At 39.5% G+C, this 27,112-nt stretch overlaps 1 protein-coding gene across 1 annotated transcript; it reads left to right on the plus strand.

The window, feature by feature from the left end:
* Positions 1-1,894: 1,894 nt before the first annotated feature.
* On the plus strand, positions 1,895-21,417 carry Tmem207 (transmembrane protein 207). Its single transcript, XM_057763541.1, has 5 exons — positions 1,895-1,969; positions 3,764-3,801; positions 10,451-10,495; positions 11,294-11,439; positions 21,287-21,417. Exons 1-5 carry the CDS (start codon positions 1,895-1,897, stop codon positions 21,415-21,417), a joined length of 435 nt encoding a protein of 144 aa, XP_057619524.1.
* Positions 21,418-27,112: the final 5,695 nt, after the last annotated feature.

The following is a 27,112-nucleotide window of genomic DNA, read 5'->3' on the forward strand; positions in this document are numbered from 1 at the left end:
TTCAGTGGCTGTGCCTTTAGCCGGCCACCTGCTGCACAGTCGTATGTTATTAGACAAGAATTATTTAATCCTCGTATCTGGTCGGTCATTGTGCCAGTTTCTCAGGCTAACCTTGTTTCCATTCCCTCTCTTTTCTCATCATCTGGCCATCCCTTCCTTCCCAGAAATTCTTAAGATCATTGACTTCACTGACGGAAGTCAGGCTTCTGACCGACTAATAAATAAGTTCACCAGTGAAAAGCCTATTTTTCATTCTGTTTAATTACAGGCTTCAAAGACACTCAAAATGGAGGCTGTCTTAGGCACAAATAATACTGTAGGCTTGCTTTACTTTCCTCCTGTTGGCATTGGCACCGAGCCCTTCCTCTGCTTTGAAATTCATGGCTGTGTCTGTGTCTGCATACTAAACAGACCATGGCCACCTCTGAGCCTGCTTTGCCTGTCCAGATGCAGTCAAATAATCCAGAGGTCTTAACGCCCAGTTCAGAGGTGGAGTTTAGTTAACTAATATGGTCCATTTGTTTTCAGTGTAATCTACGTATGTGACAATAAATGGGTTTCCATATAGTAATTTGAATTGAATTTGTAAAAACTAGAGTGGGAGTTAGGGAGCAAAGTGCTTCTGAATTCTGGATACATGACTTCGAATTTGGTCCTTTGAGTATGAATGCACAAAACATTTGAATGGCGTATGGACGCTACAAAACGTACACAGAGCAAACAGACAAGAAACTAATAGTGAAATTTCTCCCTCCACACCTCTTTTCCTTGCTTCCCATTCCCTCTTACAACCACTTTTAACAATGTATGCCATATTCTGTGCACAGAAAAGCATATGTTACAGATTTTACAAAGAAAAACACTTTATCTACACCTTCCTTTTTGTATAAAAAAAATGTAACATGATACAGGCAAAGTACCAGCATTCGTTCCTTTTACTTAAAGATAGTACTTAAAGCTACATTATTCCCTGTATTCTGCCCCGAGATTTAAAAAGAAATTCCTGGAGGTAACCATCTTAGCCTCCAACTACTTTGTTGCATGGATGTAACCATTTTGTATTTGATCCTGTTTTTGGATATTTGGTGTTTTAGTGAGCAGCATGGCAAATTACTACAAACCTTATATCGGTTTAAACAATTGAAAGGTATAGGATACATTCCACAAAGTAAACCTTGCCCTTTTAATTTGGTGCCTTTTAATTTAGTAGATAATGCCCAATAATTGCTTTCTAGTATTTTTAATTATATATGAAAGGATGCTTCTTCATAACTCTCACTTCTCACTGTATTTCCAAATTTTAAACCTGCTAATTTGATCACTGTAGATTCAAGGCTGAGGTCAATCCCACTCAAAATGATACGTAGAAACAGAAGAGCAAAGATGAGATCTGCAAAGCAAAGAAAATTGAGTAACTATTTCCAGGTGTGAGATTCTTTTTAAATTAAGGAGGAGGAAGAAAGAAAGAAAGAAAGAAAGAAAGAAAGAAAGAAAGAAAGAAAGAAAGAAAAGGAAAGAGGGAGGGAGGGGAGGAGGGAGGGAGGGAGGGAGCAAAGGAGCAAGGGAGGAAAGAAAAGAGAAAGACTCATAATGTCTCCTGGAATAAAACATGTGCTTGAATTCTGAAAGTTATTCAAACAGTCAAGTGGCTTTGCAGGTCAGTATTTAATAGCCTTGACAAACAGCACCAGGGTTCTGACCTTAAACTCCTTGAGCTCTTAGTCCCTGTGAGCATGCACCGAACATTCTTTTCCTGGATGCCGTTTCTTGGTCACATAGTTCATCATTAATGGGTACTGCGGGAGGACACATAGCATAGAGCTGCTAACACATTTTGAGAAGAGTACATCAGAGTGAGCAAGCCACGCTATCTGGGCAGATCATCTTTTTTAGTATGTCAAGATCCAGTCCTTTCTGTGTCACTTCCAAAATTCCAACAATAGGAAGCCTGTGCTTGCTACCGTTCCAGGTAACCATCAATACTTCTGGGAGTTTTCTGAGGTTCTCTAAGGGTTTGATTTGCTGTGTTTTTGTCCTCTGTGTAACTACTGCGAGTAAAGGATTTTCTTCCAGGTATGACTAGCACCCCATGCTTTATATTTTTTATTGCTTCAAGACTGAAAACCAAAACATTCATGACCTCAGTCTCACTTCTTTGCTACTTAGTTGCAATGGTACGGAAATAAGGGATGTGATGTACACTTTGCTTCACTTTGTTATGCTTTCAGATGTTTTTAAACTCAGAAGAGCTGTTGACACAGAGATGCTATAGCTATATTAATTTAGAAAATGTTTATCAATTTCTTCAACTCACTGGATTCTTCACAGGTTTTCAGTGCTGGCTGCTATAGACAGAACCATTTTAGAGTTTTTTGTGCCAGCATCTCTTTCCAACCAATAATGGCATCCTTGTATCTCTGTTACTTGAATGCAATGCATCTGAAAGATTAGGTCTATGGCATATAAATTCCTCCTTTCACTATTTCATAACAACTTGGCAACTAATGCTCTGGCCGTTCAGTGTTAATAATGAGATACCACGCACTCCAGTAAGGGTACAGCAGAATGAGGAGAGCAGGAACTGACTTGAAAGGGAAATGCTAGCTTCAATTGTTTTATCTGTTAAGCTAGATCCCAAATGGTTGCATCTACTCATAAACAAAGCTTCTTTATAGACAGAATTTGAATGTTCATTTTCCCCTCGGTTAGTATGCAAATCTCTATGCAGCATTCCAGCAAAAGAGAATGCAACTCATCTTCTGTGCTTATAAATTGTTCATTATCATGTTCTCTGATGGTCAATCCATTGCTCCATCTGGCATAAATACTAGGTGCTGCAAAAGGCACATTTGGGATCGAGCAGGAAACACAAATCCCATACAAAATCCAAAAGACTATCGCTTGAAATATTGCATCATCTTACTTGTACTTACATTTATATATAGTAGTCTTGGAAAGTAAATGCTTTAACGGGCCTCATTAATTCTCAATGCTGTTTGTGAATGATGTGTGAAAAGTCTTCACATTGTACAAAGGAGTCTCAATATAAAGAGTCAGAGTAACACACAAACAGTCTCCAGAAACATCTTTCTTGTGATCGTGGGTGTGAAATGTTGTAGCCTCAACACTGAGGTTCAACACTGAGAACTAAGGTAACTTTTGTTAGATTGTTTAGGGTTTAGACCTCTCAAAGGGCATTTTTTGATAAATAAATATCTTCCTCTTTGATAAAGAGAAAATTTCATTAAGTGTGTTTTTCCCAAACAGGAGTATCATGTAACCATAAATTGACCTTGGTGATTAAAGATACCCCTTTCGTATGTATATTTAGTTCCCATCAAAGCCAACAGGATTCACTTCTGTTTCCCCTAACGGAGAAAATCTTTCCTTTGCATGAAAATTATACTCAGATAAATTGTGACCCTCACACTTCTCACTAAAATATAAAAACAAAGAGATTCAAGGGTCCCAATGGCTCTCTAGATCAAACAAAATCTACAGAGAAAACAAATACTGTTCAGATCTAGTTCTTGGGTATGCAGGGAAATTTCAGTGGATCTGCTCTTACTGAGTTTGAGAATCTACCCAGAGCATTTTTTTTCCCAGTTAAAATCCTCTGTGTACCAACATTAAACTATGCTGCAAAGCTTTCAATTAAAAAAAAAAGAGTGATGTAAAAACCACACTGTCTCCAGCACCGTTTTCATTAAAGGATTAGACCGATGAACTGTTTGGATTTTATTGTTCTAAATATGTGTTTCAGCTGGTGCTCTCAGATCTGTCATGTGAAGAAAATGAAATGTAAGTAAATAACAAGATATTCCATGTTTTTATTTAGCATTTGAAAAATTCAAAGAGTAGGACTCTCTTCATTTGAAAAGCCCCAAAGGGTACTCATGTAAAAAAAAAAAATAATTTCTAAAAAAAAAAAAAAGGAATGTTACTGCCATTATGATCACTTTGTTTAATAAATAACAGAGCTATCTTCAAGTGTTTAAGTTCTCTTCCCATTAGGTTCCCATGGTTGTTAGGCTACAAAAGAATTGCCCCTACACTCATAACTATAGCAGTTTCAAGGAACAGTTTTTGAACAATTCATTTTCATATACAACCAATGAACCCACATCTTATCCTGTGTTATGTGTGTATCTCAAAGGGCATCGGATGCAAATTAAGTGAATAATTGATTCATTTCCCTACTTCGTGAGGCTTAATGGTTTTCAGGATTCTGTTCAGGAGATGAGAAGGTGCCATTAATAATGCTGATGATGACGAATGGGAACTCTAATGCAGGGTGACTGAGTGCAAGTGTCAAGGAAGCACTTGTGCCAAGTGCTGTGTTCTGGGTGCAGCACTCCGCCAGGCAGCTGTTTTCAATTATCATTGCCTCATTCTCTCAAAGCCCTGTCTGTGGGCATTGCCTCTAAAGCAAGAGACGGGGTCAAGCGGGAGTTGTCTTTAGGCCTGGAATCGTTCACTCTTTCAGATCATCCTGTTGCTAGGCTGTGTGTTGCTCTTTCAGCATTTGCATGCCCTTCCATGGCTGTTTCTTTACATTAATTTTTGAACCTACTATTGTACTCTGTCTTCTGCTACTTGTGACTGATGAGTTGTTTATAGTGTTTGCTTGACTCTGAATTTCAAGGCTGCCCACACCTTGCCTTCTTGTTTCTGTCTTTGACCCAGAATAATAGACTCCTAGGACTGGGAAGAGCCTTAAATGTTGACTCTACTATCCAATCAATAGGACAAGGGGGGGTGGTACTGGGAAGCCTAAAAGCTTCCTTATTGCTTCTGAGGTTGTCCTCATATGTGGAATAAATGGAGAAGAGGGAGATAATCGTTCTACAGCACAGTTTTAGCTGATGCTTAACTATGAGCTTTCTTTGGTAAGCAATTTTACATCTCAGTGTCTGTTATAATTTTACCCTCGTTTACTTTCTGTTGAGTAAAAATCAGGAACTTCTTCATATAACATTAAAAATAGCAGGAAAGAAAGGCAGAAAAGATAAGGAAGTGGCTGGTATTCCAGGGAAATAATATAAAAGAAATAAGTCCATTGACAAAAGATACAATACCTTGCACAAGGCTGTGTTAGTCGGATAAGTCTATAAAAAAGACAGGCTATTTTGGGAAAGAGCAAAAGTTCCACATCCAAACAAGATTTTCTTTTTCTGCCTGCGTTTATTGGAGAGACTTTTAATTTAGACCCATTTCTATGATCTGAGACCATTGTTTTAAATACATTACCTGACTAAAAGAATGCAACCATCCAATACCAGTTGCTTTGGATGGAGAGTAACACAGGCTCACTAGATTACAGGAGAGCTCGATAGGCTTGGTTAGCTCTTGATGGGCTTTAAAATGAAAAAGATAAGAGAGAAAAGCTGGCCCCTAGTTCATCTGCAAACAGACACACAGAAGGACAAGAAGCTAAGGAAGGGCAATGCTGGATATGGGGAAGCTTGCTCTGGTGGAAGCCGAGAAGAAAGGGATTCGGATTAGCAAGACATCATTTTGTAGTGTCTCAACTTTTACTGCCTAGATTCCCCAAAGCCGTTTGAGAGCATTATAAAGCATTTGACTATGAGTTCCACTTAAATTTGTTTTTAAATACTGGACATTTTGTGATAGGAGTTGCTCGTTTTATAGTTGTAGTTGAAATTTTAGTATGAATCATACATTGTTCTGATTTATATAAAACCTAAATATTCTAATTGATTGTATATAATAAAACATGATGCAGACCCCTTTCATTTTAATTAGTTGTGCTTTTAATCTATTCCTTTCCCTATAAATAACCAATTACACTGTCAGAGAGTACATAGTGATTTACAAAATACAAATATGTTATATATACATGCATGTATAAAATGACTTTATAAATTAATTACATAAATTTCCTAATGAGGTGCCAGCAATTTTCCTGGTTCAGTGGATTAAACATTTTATTTAATAGTAGGAAAAGGTCAAGGCGTGTTGGTGCATGCCTATAATCCCAGAACTCCGAGGGGAGGCTGAGGCATCTCAAGTCAGGACTAGCTTGGGCTACAAAATCCGTACAAGACCTGGGGTATGTGGTGAGACTCTGTCACAGAAAGTAAAGATATAGCTAAATAAAGTAGGAGAGAAAATAAGGGGCAAAATTTCTACCCAGAACTGAGAATTCAGTGCCCAGTATTTTGACTGCAAAGACATATTTATAACCAATCTTTAATTCGATTTCTCACATGTTTGGTGAAATACCTGAAGGATAAGCAGTCTGTGGTTTTTATAGAGATGGTGCAGCTTACAGTCTAGTTCTAGATGGTACAATTTACACCTCACCCACTTCAAATTATTATAGTTGACCTGAACATTGGCTCATGGTGAGAAATTAATTTTCAAAAGAAAAAGGAACCCATGCAATTTGTTATTTCACTTATTCAAGGAATATTATGAAGACACAGTTTCTCTTACTAGCAGAATTTTCTTCTGGCTTCTACAAGGAGTACCTGTACAACCTATGAGCAGCTCGTCACTCTGTTCCTCTCCATGACTTTCTTTTTCTCCTTCCCCTAACTGGAGGGAAGCTTAGACCAGAGTCAGAGGTCAGCCCCGCTGTTTCATATGAGATTTGCTGCTTCAGTCAGCTGATCGGTGTCACTCCTGGCCTATTTTCTTTTCAGGTACTCTCCCTGAACTTGCTGCTCGATTCTTTTGGGGCATTCCTTTAAAGTGTTTTGGAAAAAGATCCTGGATGTAGATTCCATTTGGAATTATGAGGCCCGAGGTTCCTACTTGTATTTTCACAGAACAGGCCTCCATTTCCAGCTCATTCCTACTTATGCTCTTGCATCCCCCAAACAGTGATGCCACCCAAGTCATTTCACCTAGGACTGAGCTTCCTCAATTTTACAGGAGGAACAGAGAAATGTGCTCCTTCTTTGGGTCACTGGCGATTTGAAAGTAGAGAATTTCGCAGGCAGCTAGGCACCCGGTGCATAACAGTTTCTGCTGTAGGAAACCCGGGATGATAACAGCAGAGGAGCAAGGCAGCAGCTCTCTGAGCTTCTTGAAGTTACCCCATTAATGATTTTGCAACCTCAGTCCCTAGATCCTCAAAGAAGAACGGTAAGGACCCGTCTAGCCATCTGTGTACGCAGGAGCAGCTCCACAACGTCCAAATAAAGATGAGCCTTCGTGTTCTGCCTCACATAGCATTTCCTTTGACATTTGTGGGGAATTCTAGTCCCTGCAAGTGTTTCCTTAAATCTGTTACTAACTCATACTTTTTCCCCCACATATTTTTTTTCTTGAAAACTTTTAGTTAAATGTCTTATTTACTATCAGCTGGATGTGGTGGCACAAGCCCTTAATCCCAGGATTTGGGAGGAAGAAGTAAGGTGGTCTCTGTGAGTTCTTTGTAGGCCAGCCTAATCTACAAAGCAAGGTCTAGAACAGCCGGGATTGTTACATAGAGAAACTCTGTCTTGTAAAATATAAGAAAATATGCATGCGTGCATGCATATAGTATGTTTGAATACAATCTACACTTCCAATTCCTCTACCTTTTTCTCCCAGCTTCTTGCATTTCTCCTTCCTCTCTCATTCACTCTCTGGGTTTTTCACATCCACTCAGTCCATTTAATGCTGACAATTTGTGCATGGCTGTGGAACTTTATTTCCTGGAGAATGAGCAGCCTCTCGGAGCCTACAAGCCTGAAGAAAGGTGACCCTTCCTCTCTTAGTAACTAACAACTGTCAATAACTCCTACCATGGGAGTGATACTTCATGAACCCATCGCCATTCATGCTGGGAATTCGTCTGGCTTAATATTTTGCAGGTTTTGTACATGCATCCTCAGCCATTGTGAGCTCGTGTCTAATTTCCACATTCATCAAATACTGTATCATTGCCGACATTCACTGCCTCTGGCTCTTAGACTCTTTCTGTCTCCCCACTTCCACGATGACTCCTTAGCCTTCGGGACACCAGTGTTATTTATTTAGATCTTTGCACTCCACAGTCTCTTTCTTTGCTAGTGGACTGGTGGTTAGTTTCCATTGAACATCAGTATCCTAGGCTGACTATTCTTCAAGGATAACTTTATTTTCAGGGATGCAAATTGTTCCCACTTTGAAAATATTATATTTAAAATCTAAGCAATTATAATACTGTTCAATTTCATGTAACAGCTCAAAAGATGCTTTTGAAAAACACAATTTGGGAAAGGGCTGGAATCCAAGAAGGAAGAATGTTCCCACATCTTCTAGTTGAGACTTGCTTCTGAATAGCTCTGTAGGCGTCTTCCTGAATTCTCCAAGTCCAGGAATTGATGTCTGTCCTCATTCTGGATATCATGTATGCATGTATAAAATGAGGAGAACGAAATAAATGTTCCCTCAATGCTGGACATTGTGAAAATATACCATGACTTCATTTCTACAGTGAGATTTCCTGACCATTTGTTTATCAGAACCTCCACCAGGGGGTGCAAAGGGCACAGAAGGAGAAAATGAAATAAAGTTGGGTCCGTATTGACACTGAAATCCATGTGTTAAATGGCTCAAAAGTTGCACTTAACAAGGAGGTACTCGGTATTTATAATTGGCTTTAAGTCACGTGGACGATTTTAGATGGACAAGGACAGAGGTGGAGATTTCTATATAAAGAAAGATAAAATACTCCATATTCCTAGCTAGGAGTTCAGAGATCTCTAAAACAAAAGTTACTGTTTTGTTTTGGGGTTAGGACAGCATAGCTTAAGTATCATACCATTTTGAAATTTTTGCAATTAGTACTTTAGAATTTTATGACTACAAAAGAGAGATAAATTGTAAAAATATTACACAATCTCAAAGAATATAATTTATATGTGATAATTTATGTCTGTCAGACCAGCAGGCCCCTTATTGGTGGAATGGCTCCTGCTTTCCATGGATGGTCTGACATTGATGTTTACAGTTACTCTCTGGGCTCATGGTGATGTATTCACAGCACAAGCACTAGCACCTGAGCTCAATCCACACATCTGCTAATGATGACATCATGGCCCCTTGCTATGATGTGCCACTTGCTAGCTCATGGTTTTTAAAAACAGGCTGTCCTGGAATGAACTCTGTAGACCAGACTGACCTCAAACTCATGACTCACAAAGATTTGCTAGTCCATGCCTCTGTGATGCTGGGACTAAAAGTATGTACCACCACCAGATTCTTAGGGTCCTCTTTTTATTTTCCTTGGTTTTTTAGAGACAGAGTTTCTCAGTGTCACCTTGACTGTACTGGAACTCGCTCTTTAGACCAGGCTGACCTTGAACTCACAGAGATCCACCTGCCTCTGCCTTCCAACTGTGTGCTTGGATTAAAGGCATGTACTACCATCGCCTGATCTCTAAGGATCCTTTATTTATTTATTTATTGCTTTTTCAAGACAGGGTTTCTCTGTGGTTTTGGAGCCTGTCCTGGAACTAGCTCTTGTAGACCATGCTGGTCTCGAACTCACAGAGATCTGCCTGCCTCTGCCTCCCATCTTAGGATCCTTTTTAAAGTTACATTTGAATGTCCATTTCCCTCTTATACACTTGTGATTATGAACTTTTCTAGCCACTGCAGGTATCCAAGACAAATCTCAAAATCCAAAGTTCAAAAAATAAAAATTAAGTCAAATTCTGCCTTAATGAAATATTGTTGTCTTCTAAGTACAATGATGTCACATCAGATGTGTCATACGTGATTTCTGATCAGCAAATGGAACATCTGGTGCACCACCTCCCAGAGGCTGCTGGGAGCCATAGACAATAATTGTTTTCAAGCTGTAAAGCTCTCAGAGTCACTTTAATGTTGCCTGAAGATAACAAAAATGAGACCATCTCAGATGCTGGCCAAAGTCCTGGGTTCCAGTATTCCCACTGTGCATTCTGAAGACACCATGACAACATCAGTGTATTGAGATCTGAAAGAAATCCCTATCCCTTTGTGTTCAGTGTACCATATTTCTCAGTGTAGTGGGGTACAAGGAATTGAATAGCACATGCATGTGCACACCGTAGAAGTTTATAACAAGATTATAAACCCTCTTTAGAGAAGTTGAATTATGAAGGGCTCTACTCTGGATATCTGTAAAAAAAAAAAAATAAGAAGAAGAATGATGGAATGATTATCTGCCCAATGCCTCTGACATTTTGACCTTAAAATGCTCCTCACTAATTTCTCCATGCTTTAGAATAAAAGCTATAGCAACAAAGCTTTGTCTTTGCATATCTAGTGGTTCCAAATTAACCTGTCTTCTCAGTGGCTCGAATGAAGTAGACATAGGGTAGATATTCTTTTAGCATATTGGGAACAGATCTGTAGGAGAGTGAGCAGGTGAGTATTATGGGAAAATCGATGTGTTTAGTTTAAAGCACCAAAGAATAATCTCTATTTGTTTAGAACTAGACACTTACTGCTCTTTCTTTATTACTAGGTGTGCAAATTCTGAGGACCAGCATTCTGATGGATGGTATATCTGGTAAGGATTTCTTCAGATTGTTTTATGAAAACATGTGGATATCCATGTACACTTGTTCTCCTAGATAATTTGAAACAGCATGTGCAATCACTAGCTGAAGGGAAATTTAGGGGAGTGTGAATCAACAGTTTTGTCATAACAATATCAGGACAATATTTGCTAAATGTCTCCTATGATAAACAATCTATTGTTTTCAAGACTCTAAATTTATTCTATAGCTAGAGTTTGTTACTGATAAAGTAACTGCTCCCTCTCGAAATCTTTCTAAATTATTCTTCCACTTCTGGTTGTATATACCCATCCAACATACTCAAATGTGTCTTTAAAAAGACATTCCTCCAGAAAATTTAAAGCAGCTCTAATTCCCTAAATCACAACTTTTCTATCTTCTAAACCTAACATCAACCAATGCTGTTAATAAAATTTTCAATTCCTCCAAGGCAGAGGCACTGTCTTGGCTATCTTTAATCCTTAACCCCAATACTTCAAATATTTAAATGGTAAATAAGAAGAAGGAAAAGAGGGGAAAAAGAAGGAAGGGGAAAGAAAAGGGTGACTTCACTTTTTAGGTTAGTCCTTAGTTTTCAAAGAAAAAAATGCTCGTCACCAGTTATTAGCACCAGCTCTTTCTGAAGACCTCCAGATCTATTGGCAATGAAGAAAGGCGATCTCCTGTAGTTTGGCATTCTAGTTTGCTTGCACTTGAGCATAGCTGAGTCTCTGCATGTTCCCCAGGCACTTACAGAAATGCACACTCCTACATGTTCCACCTCACTTTTCTGTCTGTTTTGGTGCCAGGTTCCTACTGATGATACTCTTGGTGGTTCTCCTCTGTGGAGTAGCGCTTCTCTGTCTCCGGTCCTGGCTGAAAAGGTGCCGAATAGATGATCCTCCCAGACGCACCGTGGCTGTTTTTGCTGTTGGAGACCTGGATCTCATTTATGGTGAGTTGTCTGTATACTTCTGGATTCCTCTATGGGTCCTTGAAAAACTACCATTGCAAAGCAGACCTATACACTAGAAAAATACATCCCTATTGGGAGACTCAAAGGCATGTATTGAAGAGAGACCATACAAGAGGAAAATAGACAACAGGAAAAAATGTGACTCACTGACTGATAGAGATTGGCAACAGAGCCTAAGCAGTTTGTTCAATCAACAGATGGATAGAAACGCGTGGAGATGGACAGTTCAAGTGAGTGGTAGGGCTTACGGTTCAGACAAGCATCTCTTGGCCTTGATGTCAGTCTACCCTATGCCGTAGTTAAAATCTTAATCATTAAGCCTTTGCCAACTCATTTACCTCATCTGAAGTAACACAGAACCATATTTTCTGGAGTATCAGTTGCCAATGTAGAGTCTAAAATCATTAAGATTGGGCACAAAAAAGTCAGCTGTGATGTACTTTCTCTGCAGAAACCCCAATGATTCCTGGTTCTGCCAGCACCTGTCCTATCTATCCCAAATTATGCCCTGGCCATCATTTTCCAGTTTTCCTTCAGGGTTAAATGAAGAAGAGGAAGAAAAAGAGTTATTTATAGCCGTCAGTCTTTTCAGTAAGCAGAGTGAAAACCACTTATCACTTGATTGTTTCTGAGTGGCTACAATTGATAATCATTTCTTAATCCTTAAGCACTTTCCTTTCTTTCAAAGATGGTTGAGATTTTCCTCCCAGATTTTACTTTCTCACACAGTTACCCAAAGAGTTCTTGATAAAAATTAACTTGGCTAACTTTCAGAAACTTGGGCCAGTGTGGATTTTCAATATATAAACCACAAAAGCAAACGACTATGTCGAAGGGGTAAAGAAAATAAGTTAAGAGGGTTTAACTTGAATATGTAATGTTCTTGAGATTTAGTGAGTCTTAGGCTTCTGTGGAATGTTCAGGCACAAAAGGTGACATATATGTCGCCACCCACCAATGCTCAGGGACCACTGAGGAACAGAGAGCCAAAAGATCTTAAGAGGCAGAGGCCTATGAGGACTGGAGCAGAACAGTGTCTTCTGGATGTGAGAGGACCACTGCTCTCATGAGTTCACAAAGACCTGCACAACACAAATCAGACAGCATTCCAGCCTGGAGAGAGGGGTGTACGGGACCCCATTCCTTCCTGAGGAGCTATTGACAATTACGAGATTCTGTTGGGTAGCAGAGTAGGCCAATCGTGCTCCAGTAGATGGTCTCTTCCCACAAGCAGCACAAATGGGACTCTGTGGGTGATTAAAAACAAAAATGAGGACAACAAGTTAGAAATAGGAAGAGAGGAAGATGTGGATCTGGAAGTTGATGGGGAGCTGGAGGTGTGGCTGGGAGTGGGTGGGGAGGTAGTGGTGGACCTGGGAATAGATAGAGAGGTGGGGTGGCTCTGAGAGTGGGTTAGGAGGGAGTGATGGCTCTGGGAGTAGGTGGGGAGGTGAGGGTGGATCTGGGAGTAGGTGGGGAGATGAGAGTAGATCTAGGAGTAGTTTCCAGGAGAAGTTGGAGCAATTATGATCATGTACACATGGATGAAATTCTCAAAGATTTAACCAAAATATATTAAAAAGAAAAACATTTAGTAATTATTTTTGTCTATATGCTTCCCAGCATGAAGTCATTACTTAACAAGGATAAGATGCTATCAGTTTGAGAAACTGTTGTTTGGGAAAGGATAATTAAATTCTACAATAAAAATAAATAGCTCTTTCTCCTAAAATAAAAATTGCTTTGCATGTAGCATCAAGGGAATTAGGGTCACTAACCTAACAAAACATTTGTCAAAGGGATATGCATGGAAATATTGATCTTCTTTTCTTTATTTAAATAGAGTTAGTTAATAAATGTAATGTTTTTTTCTGCCGAGAAAACTTGTATTACAAAAAAAAAAATACAGCCTTATTTCCTTGTCTCTTCCCTCTTTCTGAGGACACCTATTTCATCAGGCTACCTTAAATCTTAAGAAGAGTCTCCTGAATTTTAAATAACATCCTTCCTGATGATTTGGTTACAGTTTTTAAAGACTGCTGTTGTAGCCATGGTTAGCATTGTTTTTCTATTTGTTGGATGGTGGTTCTCATAAGTGACATTGAACTTGCCTGCACAGCCTCAGAGTGGGACAATAAAACATTAAATCCAGCACATTACCTCAGTAATCTGCATAGATGTCCCTAAGATCTGGGCCTAGAATTATTAGCTCTGTATTAGGCTGGAGTCATTATAAATATAAATAAATGAATGCCAGAAATAAATCATCTTCTAAAAAGGCTAATCTGCATTTCAGATCTACCAAGTCCTAAGCAATAATTTGAGACTTTTTCGACCTTATCTCTATTTCATAAATGTCAGCTTCAAAAAGTACTCATCAGTTCTCTTAGAGGAGATCTGCTCCTCTCCCTCTCCCTTGCTCTCTCTCTCCCCCCTCTCTCTTAGTTCATATATTAATAATCCTTTGCTATGAAATGGGGGTAGGTAGCTATACAAATTAGTATGAGTGCTCGTAACCTAGCCAGCTCATCACATCATACAGGCAAACACTCAGAGATTTAAAGGCCCATCTTGGATGGCAGGAATTGCATTCTAGGTTCTTAATTTCTGACATTTCCCATCATTTTCCCCAAGCCCACTGGTAAAGCTTCCGGTTCTTACTTTAAGAGAAATCTTAAACTCTCCTACAATGTCTCTTCTACTGCTTGTCTTGTGGAAAGCTCTTCTCATCTACATTTTTCTTAGTGACTCAGAATGGGAAGAAGGCAGCCCTCCCCTTTCTGCCCCTCCCCCATCCTGTCTGAGGGTGCTCCCCTTCCAGAGATGGCAGTCTTTGGTGTAAATGTTGACCCAGAGAATTGTTTTTTTTTATTATTCGTAGTTTTCCTTTCAGGAACAAAATGCAGGAAAACAATTTAGACAATGGCATTCCCTGTCTCCTAGGGAATGCCAACTAGTCATTTCAGGAGGTAGATTCCAGGGAATTAATATTTTGGAAGAGTTAGCAGCCTGGAGCCACACTGTATTTACATACCAATGAGACTTTCATGATGTTTTCACACTCTAAACATAGCTGTTTCATTTCTAAATAAATATACTCTCCCAGAAATAAGAGCCCTCTGAGATCCTGTAAATCCTGTAAGGATCAAAACAACCATATCTCCCTCCACAGCTCCCACAAAGCATGTGTTCACAGCCTGAGCCTGAGCCCGAGCCTGAGTCTTGTCTTGACCCCAAGCCCAGCCACTGAGCAATTCATGGGCCTACTTCAAGGTTAGCGGAGTGCATTTTTGAGTTTTCCTAACATTCACTATTAAGAAAAGGGAATAAATGAATAGAAATCATAGGAATGGCACTGATGAGCATCTAAAATATAAAGTACGAGTCTTGACTCTTTGCCATCTCTGACACACAGAGGAAGTCTCTGCTAGACACAAGATGTGGGAAGTAAACCACTGGAAACATTTTAATGGACATAGTACATTTGCTGTATTAACCTTCAGTTCCTCCTAGACCTTTGTTTTATTTTTTTAAAGTTATTTCACTTTAATATCACTATTTATTGCATATATTAATTGAAATTGCTCACTTATTCTGACCTAAGGGTCAGAGGTTTGACACTCAGGATCTCATGAACATTGCCCTCAAAAATGAAAAGCCAAGAGGAAAATTTTAACTGATTTAAAGGCTAAAATTGACTGAACTTTACTATTACAAAATATATAAAATAGGCAATTTTACATACATGCATTTCCTGACAATATTACATCATTCAGTGTTGCTGGAGGTTTCTGTCCTGCCTGGTCCTACAATCATTCAGTCCCAAAGAAACAAACAGAAGTCTACATTAATTATAAACTGTCTAGCCTATTAGCTCAGGCTTCTTTTTTAACTCTTACATCCTACATTAACCCATAATTCTTGTCTGTGTCAGCTACGTGGCTTGGTACCTTTTATCAGCAAGGCATTCTTAAATTGTTTCCTGCATTTGGATGACAACTGCAAACTGACTCTTTCCTCTTCTCAGAATTCTCTTGTTCTCATTGCCCTGCCTCTACTTCCTGCCTGGTTGCCCCATCTGTACATCCTGCCTGGCTACTGGCCAATCAGCATTTTATTAAAACAATACAACTGACAGGGTACAAGATCATTGTCCCACCACACTTCCCCCTTTTTTTATTTCAAAACAAGAACTCTGAATCAAATCTCCTTTGTTTAGCTTTTTTCCTTACCATTATCCATAATAACTTGTAACCAACATTCTAAACAAAAGCAAACACCCATAATACATTTTTGGGGGAAATGTGGGCATGGTTTTCTAGGCTACTTCCTGATGACTGGGGGCACTGATAATCTTATGGGGACCTAAAGAAAGTTTAGGATTATAGTCAAGTCCTGACTGGAATATTCTGTGAGCCTTGATCATCTCAGCCAGCAGTCTTGAGGCTGTTCTGAATACAGAACTCAGAGGAAACTCCAACAGAGGTCCTCTGAAACATTGGATCGTCTAGACCATCCATTCCTATCAGAGTATTTTCAGGGGTCTTCTTTGATCAAACCTGATTTTTCTTAACCCAGGATGAATCCACAGCTCCTCATTTCCTGTGGAAACAAAAGCAAGATCTCTTCTCCAAAGTAATACACCTTTTGACTTAGATTTTGAAGTCAAGCCATTTTCAAAATACATATATTGGATTAATCCAACAGCATTTATGATCAAATGTCTTTTAGCAGCTTTTGTTCCTCCCTCAGTCATAAAACAATTTAAAGACAACGCAATAACATACAGTATCCAGATTCTCTGTGTATTTTCCATCTTTACGTGACTTTATTTTAAACTCTATTCCTTTTATTTTTATTTTTTTTTTCAGAGAGAGATTCTCTGTGTATCTTTGGCTATCCTGGAACTCACTCTGTAGACCAGGCTGTTCTTGAACTCACAGAGATCCACCTGCCTCTGCCTCCCAAGTGTTGGAATTAAAGGTGCGTGCCACCACACCCCACTATTCTCTCTTTTTCTTTCTTCTTCTTTTTTTTTAAAGCACTTTATCCTTTTTCCTTTGTCTTCAAATTTTTAAGCACACTAAACCGTTTAGAGGTTTTTTTTTCCATCTGAATCTATCTTTATTGCATATCCCTCTTTTTCTGACCACATGAATATTTAATTTGTTGAGCCATATGGCTAGGATTAAAGTTATGGCTTTGATGGCTAGATCTACCCCATTTTTTTTTCGCTTTCTTAGAGTCTCGCCTCAAGGTAGAGATAGCAGAGGGAGTCATGTTTATTGCCACAACTCTGTGGAGTTTCAGGGTCCCGCCATCACCCAGAAGCATGCTGTTGGCTATTCATAAACACCATTTAAGTATTTTATGCCAGGGCCTTTTAAAGGGGCTGCAAGGTTTTTGCAGCTAAAGCTGAGTCAGGAAGCCTCTCTTAAATAAGACAACTTGCCTCTAGCAAATGGAGTCCACCTGAAAAAAATACTGATACCAAGAGGCCATGCTTAACTCTGTTCTTTTTTGTCTAGAATTACTTCCTAAGCTCTGTCAGATTTTACGTGGATGTAGTTGTCCACGTTGGCACCATTTCTTGACAGTAGTTTCCAGCTCCCCCTTGACTTCCTGCCTGGCCACCCCGCCTATACTTCTTGCCTGGCTACTAGACAATCAGCATTTTTAATTAAAACAATACAAGTGACAGGGTACAAGACCATTGTCCCACAGGTTGCCAATTTCTTTGATTAGAAATACTAAAGAGAAAAGAAGTATGCACAGAGCCCTTCATCTGTATATATAAAGTGTACTAAAGAAAGGTGTTGCCAGCACAGACCATAGCAATGTCTGATGAGCTATCAGCTCTGAGAAAGATCCCTCACCTGGGACCTCGGTGAAACACTGCAGACCACAGGAACATCTCCTGGTCCAATGATGACATCTTTTTGCAATAAATAAATCTGTGTAAGTTTTAACTAACGACAAGCAAAGGCTCTCCATCAGTTATTACTATATTCCATTATGTAAAGTAAGGACATTAAAACAGTGAAATAAATATTGCAATGATTTCAAAATAGAGAAATAGAAAAAGAAATACAAGAATCTTAGTTTGTTAGATTAATTGTGCTTTAGTTTGTATTTGAAAAGTAATGTCAAGGTTTTTTTTCAATGTATTAATAAAAATAATTCACTAAAACTAGGGGTAAATTGTGATCTCATGGAAAGTAAAGCAATAAATCTGAATAGCTGAATAGAAGCTCATTTTAATAAAGAAGTCGGCATTTGGTGATATGAAGGGTAATAAATGGGAGGTTTGGGAGAGAGTGGAAGACAGGTAAGGTATATAAGTGAGCTGGCATTCATTAGAAGACAGCTCTTCCTTTGTTTGTGCTCACTTTCATGAACAATACCAGTCAACTGTGATGCCTACAGCCATCCTCCTGCCCTAACTCCACGGGTGGGGTCACATTTGTCCCTGATAAGGACCTCTGACTCTGCCCCTCCTGGAATGCTCAGTCTATCCTAGCCTCTCAGGGCTGATGGTTCAGGTACACTGCCTTCCAGCTGGCAATTTCTCTAACCTCATTGTTTCTGCAGTTTCATGCATGATTGTTTTTCTTTCTCCTATTTCAGAAAAAAAAATCTGGTTTTCTGGTCATGATTAGATGTGAGTGCTCCTAGCTGGGAAGGGACCCAGACTAGAAGCAGGCCTTAGCATGTACAAGTCTTTCCCCCATAGGTGGCTCAGGATTCTTTTATTATAGGATCTGTTAGAGATTTTCTCTGTAGAGTTTATATTCCACATGTAAATACCTTATGGGGTATCAGGAAGGGAAGAAGATGGGCTTCATTCACACAGTTTGTGGAAGGACCTGCGAATGGCAGATGATTCAGTGTTTCCCGTGTGTGTGTGTGTGTGTGTGTGTGTGTGTGTGTGTGTTTGTGTGTGTGTGTGTGTATACCTCACCTCTCACTTGTTCGTCCCAACAGCTCTCTAAAACTTTGCTATTGTTTTCACTATTCTGAAGATGCAGAAAAAAAAAACATTCACAGATGAATCCACATGCATGGTATTATGAGAGAACGATGCCTCCCATTCAGACTCTTCAGCTATTCCTCTATGTGAGGAGGGAGAGAGAAAACGGGAGTATGACCAAGCATGGTGATTCATATCTGTAATCCCAGTGCTCAAGAGACTTAAGCAGGACCGCAGGTTCCAGGGCAACCTGGACTACATAGTAAGTTCAAAGCCTGCAGGAGGGAACTTCTGCAGTGAGACATTCTCCTTCCCCACTTCACAATGAGGGGTAAGCAATGAAAGATGTAGAAAATGTATGTTAATGTAAGTGAAATCTATTGGAATTGTTATCAGTGATGTAAGAAACTTGGACTCTAATTATAATAACTCAATGATAAATGTGTGGGTTTTACAAAGCTGAAAAATAAGTGCGTCCTTCAAACCACAGTTTACTGGCAAAGCCATAGAATTTTCTCAATGCTTTCAAACAGAGTTAACTTGTTATCAGGTAAAGATAACATAAGAGTGGCAAAATGCCTTGGCTGGGTAAAGGCACTTGCTGCCACATCTGATGACTTGAGTTCAGTCCCCAGAGTCACATGGTGGGAAAGGAGAACTGGCCTCCACAAGTTGTCCACTGGCCTCCGTACATGCCCTATAAATAAATAAGCAAGCAAGCAAACAAATAAATCCCCTGCCCCACCCAGTCCAAACCACATGAAATTATATATAGACACACTCTGGGAACAACAACAAAAAAAAAAATAGCAGGAGGTATATCTTCAGTTTTCAAGTTTTCTAAGATAATTGGTTTAATTAATTTACCGATAAAACACTGATGTCTTTCATAACAGCCATAAAAGTAACAAGCAAATTTGTAGTAAAGAGATAATTCTGCATCACAGAGATCTGTTGTCAGGATCAGATCACCAGGATCACAATATTGATTGAGAAATCAATTAAACCTAGCCTAAAAATGAATGTGTCAAGCCACTGGCCAAACGTTCCCAGGCATCAGGCTAAGTTACTGCCAACTTCGACCTGACTACATTAGCAACAGCTACCAGGAAAATGGCTACCATTCATTGCATACTTCTGAATGGAGGTAATTACCGAGATAAAGGGGACTGTATAAAATCAGCTGCAACTCTGTTTGATGGAGAAGCCCAGCTTAGCTGACCTCAGTCCAAGCTTATGCACTTCAAAAGGTTTTACCTTGCTAAACTTTTATGTAATGATTTTTGCCATATCTAATAATGATAAAGATTATTTAAATCATTAAATAACCATTAAAGTGGAATTGATAAGAAAATAATGTTACAGATTTAAATTGCTACATGTTCCTAACACTGCACAGTATTTGGTGCTATGTATGCCTGGTTCCTTTTGAACATTATACATGCATTTGGTTTTCCTTCTTTGGTGCTGGGGATTAAACCTAGGTCTTGCACATGTCAATCAAACTCCACCCCATCTCCAGACAGTTAATGTTGCTTTTACGGAGATAGACACCATCATTATCCTTTTGCTGAAGAAGAGAAAAGTGAGCTAAATAAATATATAGCATAGGGGTGGGTTATTCAATTAAAAATCATACTAAGAAAAATCCTGGAGCAAGAAGTAAATTTAAATATATTCAATACACTTCTGTCTTTCTCATTTTCTTGTAATAACTGAGAACCAACAAGATATGAAATAAGGCAAATACACAAGTGTGGAAAAATGATGCTGTTATAATAATACACATAAAGTAACTATTTGATAATGTGAAGACTGATTCCTGTAGTGAGATAATGTCTAATACTCTGAACCCATTGGTAAACTATGTATAGTATATTCTTTGCAAGCTTCCGGATGCTAACAACTCTGATTCCTTTCAGAAAGGTTCCTGAACCTCTTCAGCTGGAGGACAGAGAGAAACAATTTTATTTTTGTAACCCCTACAGTTTCTAGATGGACTAATGTCCCCATCATTATAATTCAAAAGCAGACATAATCAATATGCAAATATGTGGAATGTTATGTTTCAGTTTATGTTTGTAGATAAAAATGTCAAAGTAATTCAGAGTTAGATAAACATCCAGAATAGAAAGAATAAGTATGCAAAAAGAGAAGGTTATAAAATATTACTATTGATTTTTCCAGTGACTCAAAAATAGTCCTTCAAGGAAATACTGATTTCTGAAAGAGCTTCTGGAAAAAAATTCAAGGTCTTTCAAGGTTAGCACATTATAAAAACAAATGCTTGTTTAATGGCTGTGCTGTACATAATCTGGGCATAAGGACATCAATTTGAAAGTTCTTTAATTTAGGATGTTTTGTCTTTATTCTGCATGCATTTTAAGTGGAAGATTGTCACCACTTAGCTCAACATGCTTACTCCTTTTTACAAGAAAATACTGCACTATTTGTATTTGTCATATTTTGAGAACCTAAATATGACACAGTGGAGTTTAGTAATAGTCTAATGTCCCTAGTGAGACTTGGGGTTCCTATTAGCCCATCAGCTTTAGCAAAAATAGCATGAATATTTAGCGAAATCAGCTTCGTGGTCCCCAAAAGACTGTTTCTTTCTGGTTTCAGCTGCTGCACTGTCAATGTTTCCTGGTGCATCGGTCTTGCTGGTGTCATCAGATCATCCTCATAGTGACTCGGCTATCAGTGTGATGAGAAAGGTGGCCATAATGTTTTTGTCACAGGCACAAATAATTTTTTTTTGCTCCAGTGATGCAAGAAAGGCGAGATTTATCAGCTCTGTGACTGCCTGTATACTCCCCTGAATGGTAACTCATACCCTGTCTTTTCTTTTCCCAGAGACAGAAATGGCTGGAAGTCCAGCATCTGGAACCGGCCTTCCTGCTCCAAACACTGAACTGGGTCCTGCTCCATGTTTTAGTGCCTTAGGTCCTCCACCTCCATATGAAGAGACTCTTAAAACAAGCTGATTGTACCCGGAATTGACAGCGGAATGTCGTAGAACTATTTCTAAATAAGAGACAACCAATGTTAGGCAAATTGTTTGACTTAGTGGAAATTCTTGGAGATTCAAACCTTGGAGACCTGAGAGTCTGAGCAAGAACAAGCAGACAAAAGAATAGATGGAAGGGGGGATGGCAATAGTGATGTTTGCTAGTGGATTAGTGGACTTTGTAGCACAGCTTGATTACACATTTAGACCAGACAACACTCACATTTGAGTTTGTAAGGAGGCAGAAATGGGAGCTAGGAATCATTTGCATTAATTTTGCCTCCCACTGCCTTCCACAGCTTATTAGATGATGCCCCCACATCTCCATCTTCAGCCAGCCTCTGACAGAGAGTCATTAAAAATGAATAAACAGTTTAGCAATGGTGCTCCAGCCTAGAGGGTGAGCATTTGAGTTAAAGTTAAAACGAGAGAATGAGAAGAACGTCCTAACTCTGAAACTGACAGAGGAAAATGAATGGAAAGGAAGAAGAAAGATGACTAGTCTCAACACAAGACGTTTTATTCCCCAGCTGGAGAAGAAAAACGTGTTCTTAGAAGCAGAAGATTGCCTAAGATGTTAATTGGCGGAAACAATGATTCTGAGAGAAAAAGGGGAGGGGTCTTGCTGTCCTTGGGGAATGTGAACTCCACAGCCTGGTCTCTTCCAGGACCCTCAGGATTTGCATTTATTGTAGCAAAATAAGAAGAAACTTTGTTATAGATTTTGTTTTTTGCTTGAAGACTCCAACAGGAGAAGTAGCAGCTTGAGATTTCCAAGTATCATTTTGCAAGGACAGAGGCAGGGCAAAATAATAATAATAATAATAATAATAATAATAATAATAATAATAATAATGCCAATTCAACTTGACTAAACCTAACTCCAATCTTTTCTCAAAACTGCTTTCGGAAAGAGTTTCCAACCTTCCTATAGCTCAGTCATGGACTTGTACTTTCGGCTTGTATTGCTTCATTCAACTGTTTTGTCTGAAAATCTTGTTGATCCTAGCTTCCGAATTTCCAGTCTCTAAATGTTTCCCCCTTGGTCCTGCTCTGATAGTATGAACCACCACTGCCAGTCCTTGCTGGAGTCCTGTAATACATCTTTGAAACTGATCCAGGCGCCCCCATCTTCGTTCTCGAGTATCCTATTGGCAACACAGCAAGCCAGAAAACTCTTTCCAAATTGTAAAACAGTTTCAGATTTGCTTAAATACTGATGAGAAAGTGGAGAGAGTTAGTATTCAGGCATCTGTACTGGCCTGCCCTTGGGGTCCTGACAGGATATGTCCTCAGCTTCAGCCACTAAGAGCACCTCCTGTGCACATTCACTGTTTCCTTTTAAAAGGGTAGGCCTTGCCCACCTCCTGTCTCTCGACGTACCTCTTTCTCTTCTACCCCCCTCTCTGCCCACTTCTCTGTCTCCTTTCCTGACCTTTCTCTCTCCTATTCCAGCAAATCTCCCATATGAGCCCTGTTGTATAGCACGACTCCTTCCCACCGTTTTAAACATGATAACAAAGACATTTCCCATATTCCCTGTACCCACACGTGGGCAGGGTCTCAGGATTACATCCTTCTGATGAAGCTGCACAGGTACACATCATCACAAAATGTTGCGTTGTACATTCTGGGGGTGTGATGAATTGATTATGATATTCAGCACCATCATCGGAATATCTTACAGTTTCATTGTCCTGAGAATTCCCGCGCTCTACTAACCAAAGTCCCTACCTCCATTCTAACTCCAGGCCTACGGTGACCTCTTCATTGTCTCCCCTGTTTTGCCTTTTCCAGTGGAGCACTTATTTGAAATCATACGGATGTAGCTTTTTTAGCCTCAGCTTCTTGGAGTGTTTAAGGTGTGTATAAATTTCTTCTGTGTCTTTCGAGGCTTGCTTGATAGCACTTTTTTTTTTCAGTGCCGAATAGCGTGCTACTGTCTGAAGTGGCATTGTTCAATCATGCATTCACGGACTTCGCATCCTGCCTTGATATGGAGAGCGGTCTTTTACGGTGTTAGCAGTCTGATACTCTCCTGATACTGCAGCTTGGCATATAGCTGCATGCGAGCAAGAAAACTGCCGCAACCCCTCACTTTTTTTTAGCAAGCCACCCTTTCAATAGGACATTTAAAATACCCTACTTTAATGTATATTGCAGCCACTCCCTCCTTTGGCAAATCCCATCTCCTAATTCCAGATACGTGTTAATTTTCACTAACATTGAAATTAAACTGCATTCAGGGGACAAAATGTGCCTTCTGTGGCTAGAATGGCAATTCTTCCATGGAAGAAACATCATTCACTGATTTGTACCTTGTGTCTGAAACACTTTATTGGGAACTTAGTATTTATTTTAAATAAAATTTATAATTCCTGTTCCTAGATTCTAGGAAGTCTCATACACAGCTACGTGGACATCCAATGGGCATGAGGCCTTGTGGGTATGAGCATGGGCAGAAATCAGGGCTCACTCATCCACTTAGGCTGTAAACTAACACTCTCCTGCATCCACTGACAAAGAAAGTCTAGAGAAACGCATCAATGTGTTGTGGTCTGCCTGGCGGGTGTGCAGGAGGACTTCGTGCTGTATGAACTGTCTGTGTTTATACCATCAGATTTTGTGCCCCTCGTTGTCTTACGACCTGACTATCCTAATTTCAAGCTGCACATGATAGAGTGAATAAGCCCTCATCTCAGAAAGACATTATGACTGCAATAAAGGTGTAAAAAAATCTACTTAAGTATTTAATTCAGAAGAAAAATAATAGCCATAGGGAAAAGAGAACAGAAGACTTGGCTACAGGATGGTGGTATTGTAAACGAAAAGAGAGGAGCCCAGAGCTCTCCTCAGAGCTGACTGAAGTGTCCACATTGCTCTGCTTGCTTGGTGCCTTCACATAAGAAACAGAGAATAGGCGAGCAACTAACTCCAAGCTGAAACCATGCAGAAGCACCAAGGTAGGAGTGTGGAGCTCATCCACACTTGACGGGGAATATTAATTAGTTAAATGAGGGATGCAGCCTTGCGGCCATCCAGAGCAGAGTCACTCCAGTGAGAACATGTATGGCAGCGGCAAGCAACAGGTTCTTAGAGGCGTGTTCCAGAGAGAAATAGGATGCAAAACCGTGATTGAAAAATGGAAATAAGCAAAGTATAAGAGAAATTATTAAAACCACAAAAAACATAGGTTGAATTAGCTAAAAAGATGATTAAGCTATGAGTAATATACACGACACTGTTTAAAAATGATTAACTATAGATATTGTAGCTGATACAGTTTACATGAACTAGAATTGTTGGTGTTTTAGAGTATATTGTAAGTTGCCAGGATGACGTGTGAAGTAAAGGAGCAGGCTGTGACATCAGGCCTAAGCCTGTTCTCAGAAGCCAGGAAGAAAATGAACGCAGAAGGAAAGTGTTCGAGTACATTGGCCCATCTGACATCAGACACTGAGAACTGAAAAGCATTGTCTCTAGAGACCGGACGGCAATGTAATTGTGTGGGGGATAACTGCAGACCAGGGAGCACCGATTTGTTTTCGTCTCCAGTCTATAGTGTTATTTGACTTAATGTATGTGCTCTTTTACTTAGACGTACAATTAAGCAGCTGGATGCCTTGGCAGCAATGACTCTCAATTGCAAGCCCACAGAGGAAGTCAGGATACAAGGAAACACAGACCGCTAAGTGAGCGTAGGAGACAGGAATACAGGTAGTTTCATCTTTTACAAACACTCCAGGACTGCCTAAGAGTTTGATTATCTGGGTAATTACTTGCTTAGTTGAACATCGAAAGCAGATATGATCCTGTACGGCTGTAATTGGACACTGGGGAATTGAGGCGAGACTACCAAGTGTGAGTCTGAGGCCAGTCTGCACTACATACTTAGCCTCTGCCTGAAAATGTAGAGGGGAAAAGGAAGAAATGGGAAAAAGAAGACAAGAAGAGCTCAGAGTTCTTTCTTAAGGGTCTGGAGAGACGGGCATACCACATACTCTCACTTGATTACTGTTCATTATACATGGGCTCAAATACTCTGTACCTCGGGAATGTGTACAATGAATGTAACCACTACAACTATGTACCTGTGGATTATCCCCTAATCCGGGAATTGTGGATAGCAATTACATTTATCTTAAGTAAATAAATTTAGGAAAAGAATTCTTATTTATATGCTATGAAATAAGGATCTCAAAGCACACTCCACACAGATGCCAGGCAGTGGTTATAATTCATACCTGGAAAATGGGAGAAACTAGCGATGTGTGTGGTGGTGGTGGTGATGCAGCAACTGGATTCTGTCTACGAGCAAACACCGGCACTGAAGTTATGAGAGCCTATTCCAAAGCTACTTGCACAGGTGTGTCAATTCAAGCCAAATCAAAATGAATACTGGGTATACAGTTAGCTGGATGGAATACTGTTGATTAGATGTAGTTAGGAGGGGAGTGTGAGCCTAGGGAATATGCAGGTGGATTGAAGTGGCAGAAAAATAATGTTTATTTTCCTAGAAGATTTTTTTAAAAAATAAAGATATCTAGACAAATACCAAAGGTTGCTTTCATATGATGGTTAAAAGATACCGGATGTCTTCCATGTGTTAAGCATCAATTTTTCTTGAAATATGCCTGCAGCAAATGTTACTTCTTGTGTTTAATCATAATAATAGGATTTCAAGGAACTGCCTTTGAACGAGACATGTAAAGTTGAAATTACTCTAACTGCCAGACAGAGACTTAGAAGATCAACAGTAGATACCCTCTATGATCCATGGGAAAGTCATGTTTATTAAAATGATAATATTTGGCGCACACCTTTAATCCCAGCACTCGGGAGGCAGAGGCAGGCAGATCTCTGTGAGTTCGAGGCCAGCCTGGTCTACAAGTGCTAGTTCCAGGACAGGAACCAAAAGCTACGGAGAAACCCTGTCTCAAAAATCAAAAATAAATAAATAAATAAATAAATAAATAAAATGATAATGTTGATTTAGATCCCATGGCTATCCTACCCCCAAAATAGACCTTCAAAAGAGAAACCCCATTGCTTTCCCGTTGTCTTCGTAATCTGCCCCAACATTTTGATTGTTTGATGCCCCATTAAAATTTCTATTTTAACTGTTTGTCTCAGATTTTAACTTGAACGGAATTATATTTTAGCTTTTGTTCCCATTTAGTGATGCTTAGCTTTCTCTCTACTATAGCTCTTTCCCTAAGCATCCACCAGAGGGCAAAACCCTACCTACATATCCAGCTGATTAACTGGACTTAATTTAATGGTAAGTGAATCCTGAAGTTAGGCTACTCTTGATACAAACCTTTAACAAGTCTGAGCAAAACAAAGCAGCAATGAGGTTAAAATTTGCAAAGAATGGAATGATAACGAGACTCAAATTTGGTAAGAGGTATTTGATACATTGAGTAATACCAAACTGAAAATGACTGTCAATCAAGAGTATAGAACATTCAAAATCCTCATCTTCAGAGGACCAGGCCTCCAAGTGTGAACTTCCAGCCCTGCCTGGCTCACTACAGTGTATGCTACACATGCGGTGCCCAATAAGCACAGCATGGCATTATGGGTCCTCCCATTCCCCCTTTACTCGACCACATGTTCTCCATATTTTCTGTTCTTAGCTTCATGCTTGTGTCATTGTGTTAGAAGCACAA

Source organism: Chionomys nivalis, chromosome 3 (assembly GCF_950005125.1).
Source record: "Chionomys nivalis chromosome 3, mChiNiv1.1, whole genome shotgun sequence".
NCBI lineage: Eukaryota > Metazoa > Chordata > Mammalia > Rodentia > Cricetidae > Chionomys > Chionomys nivalis.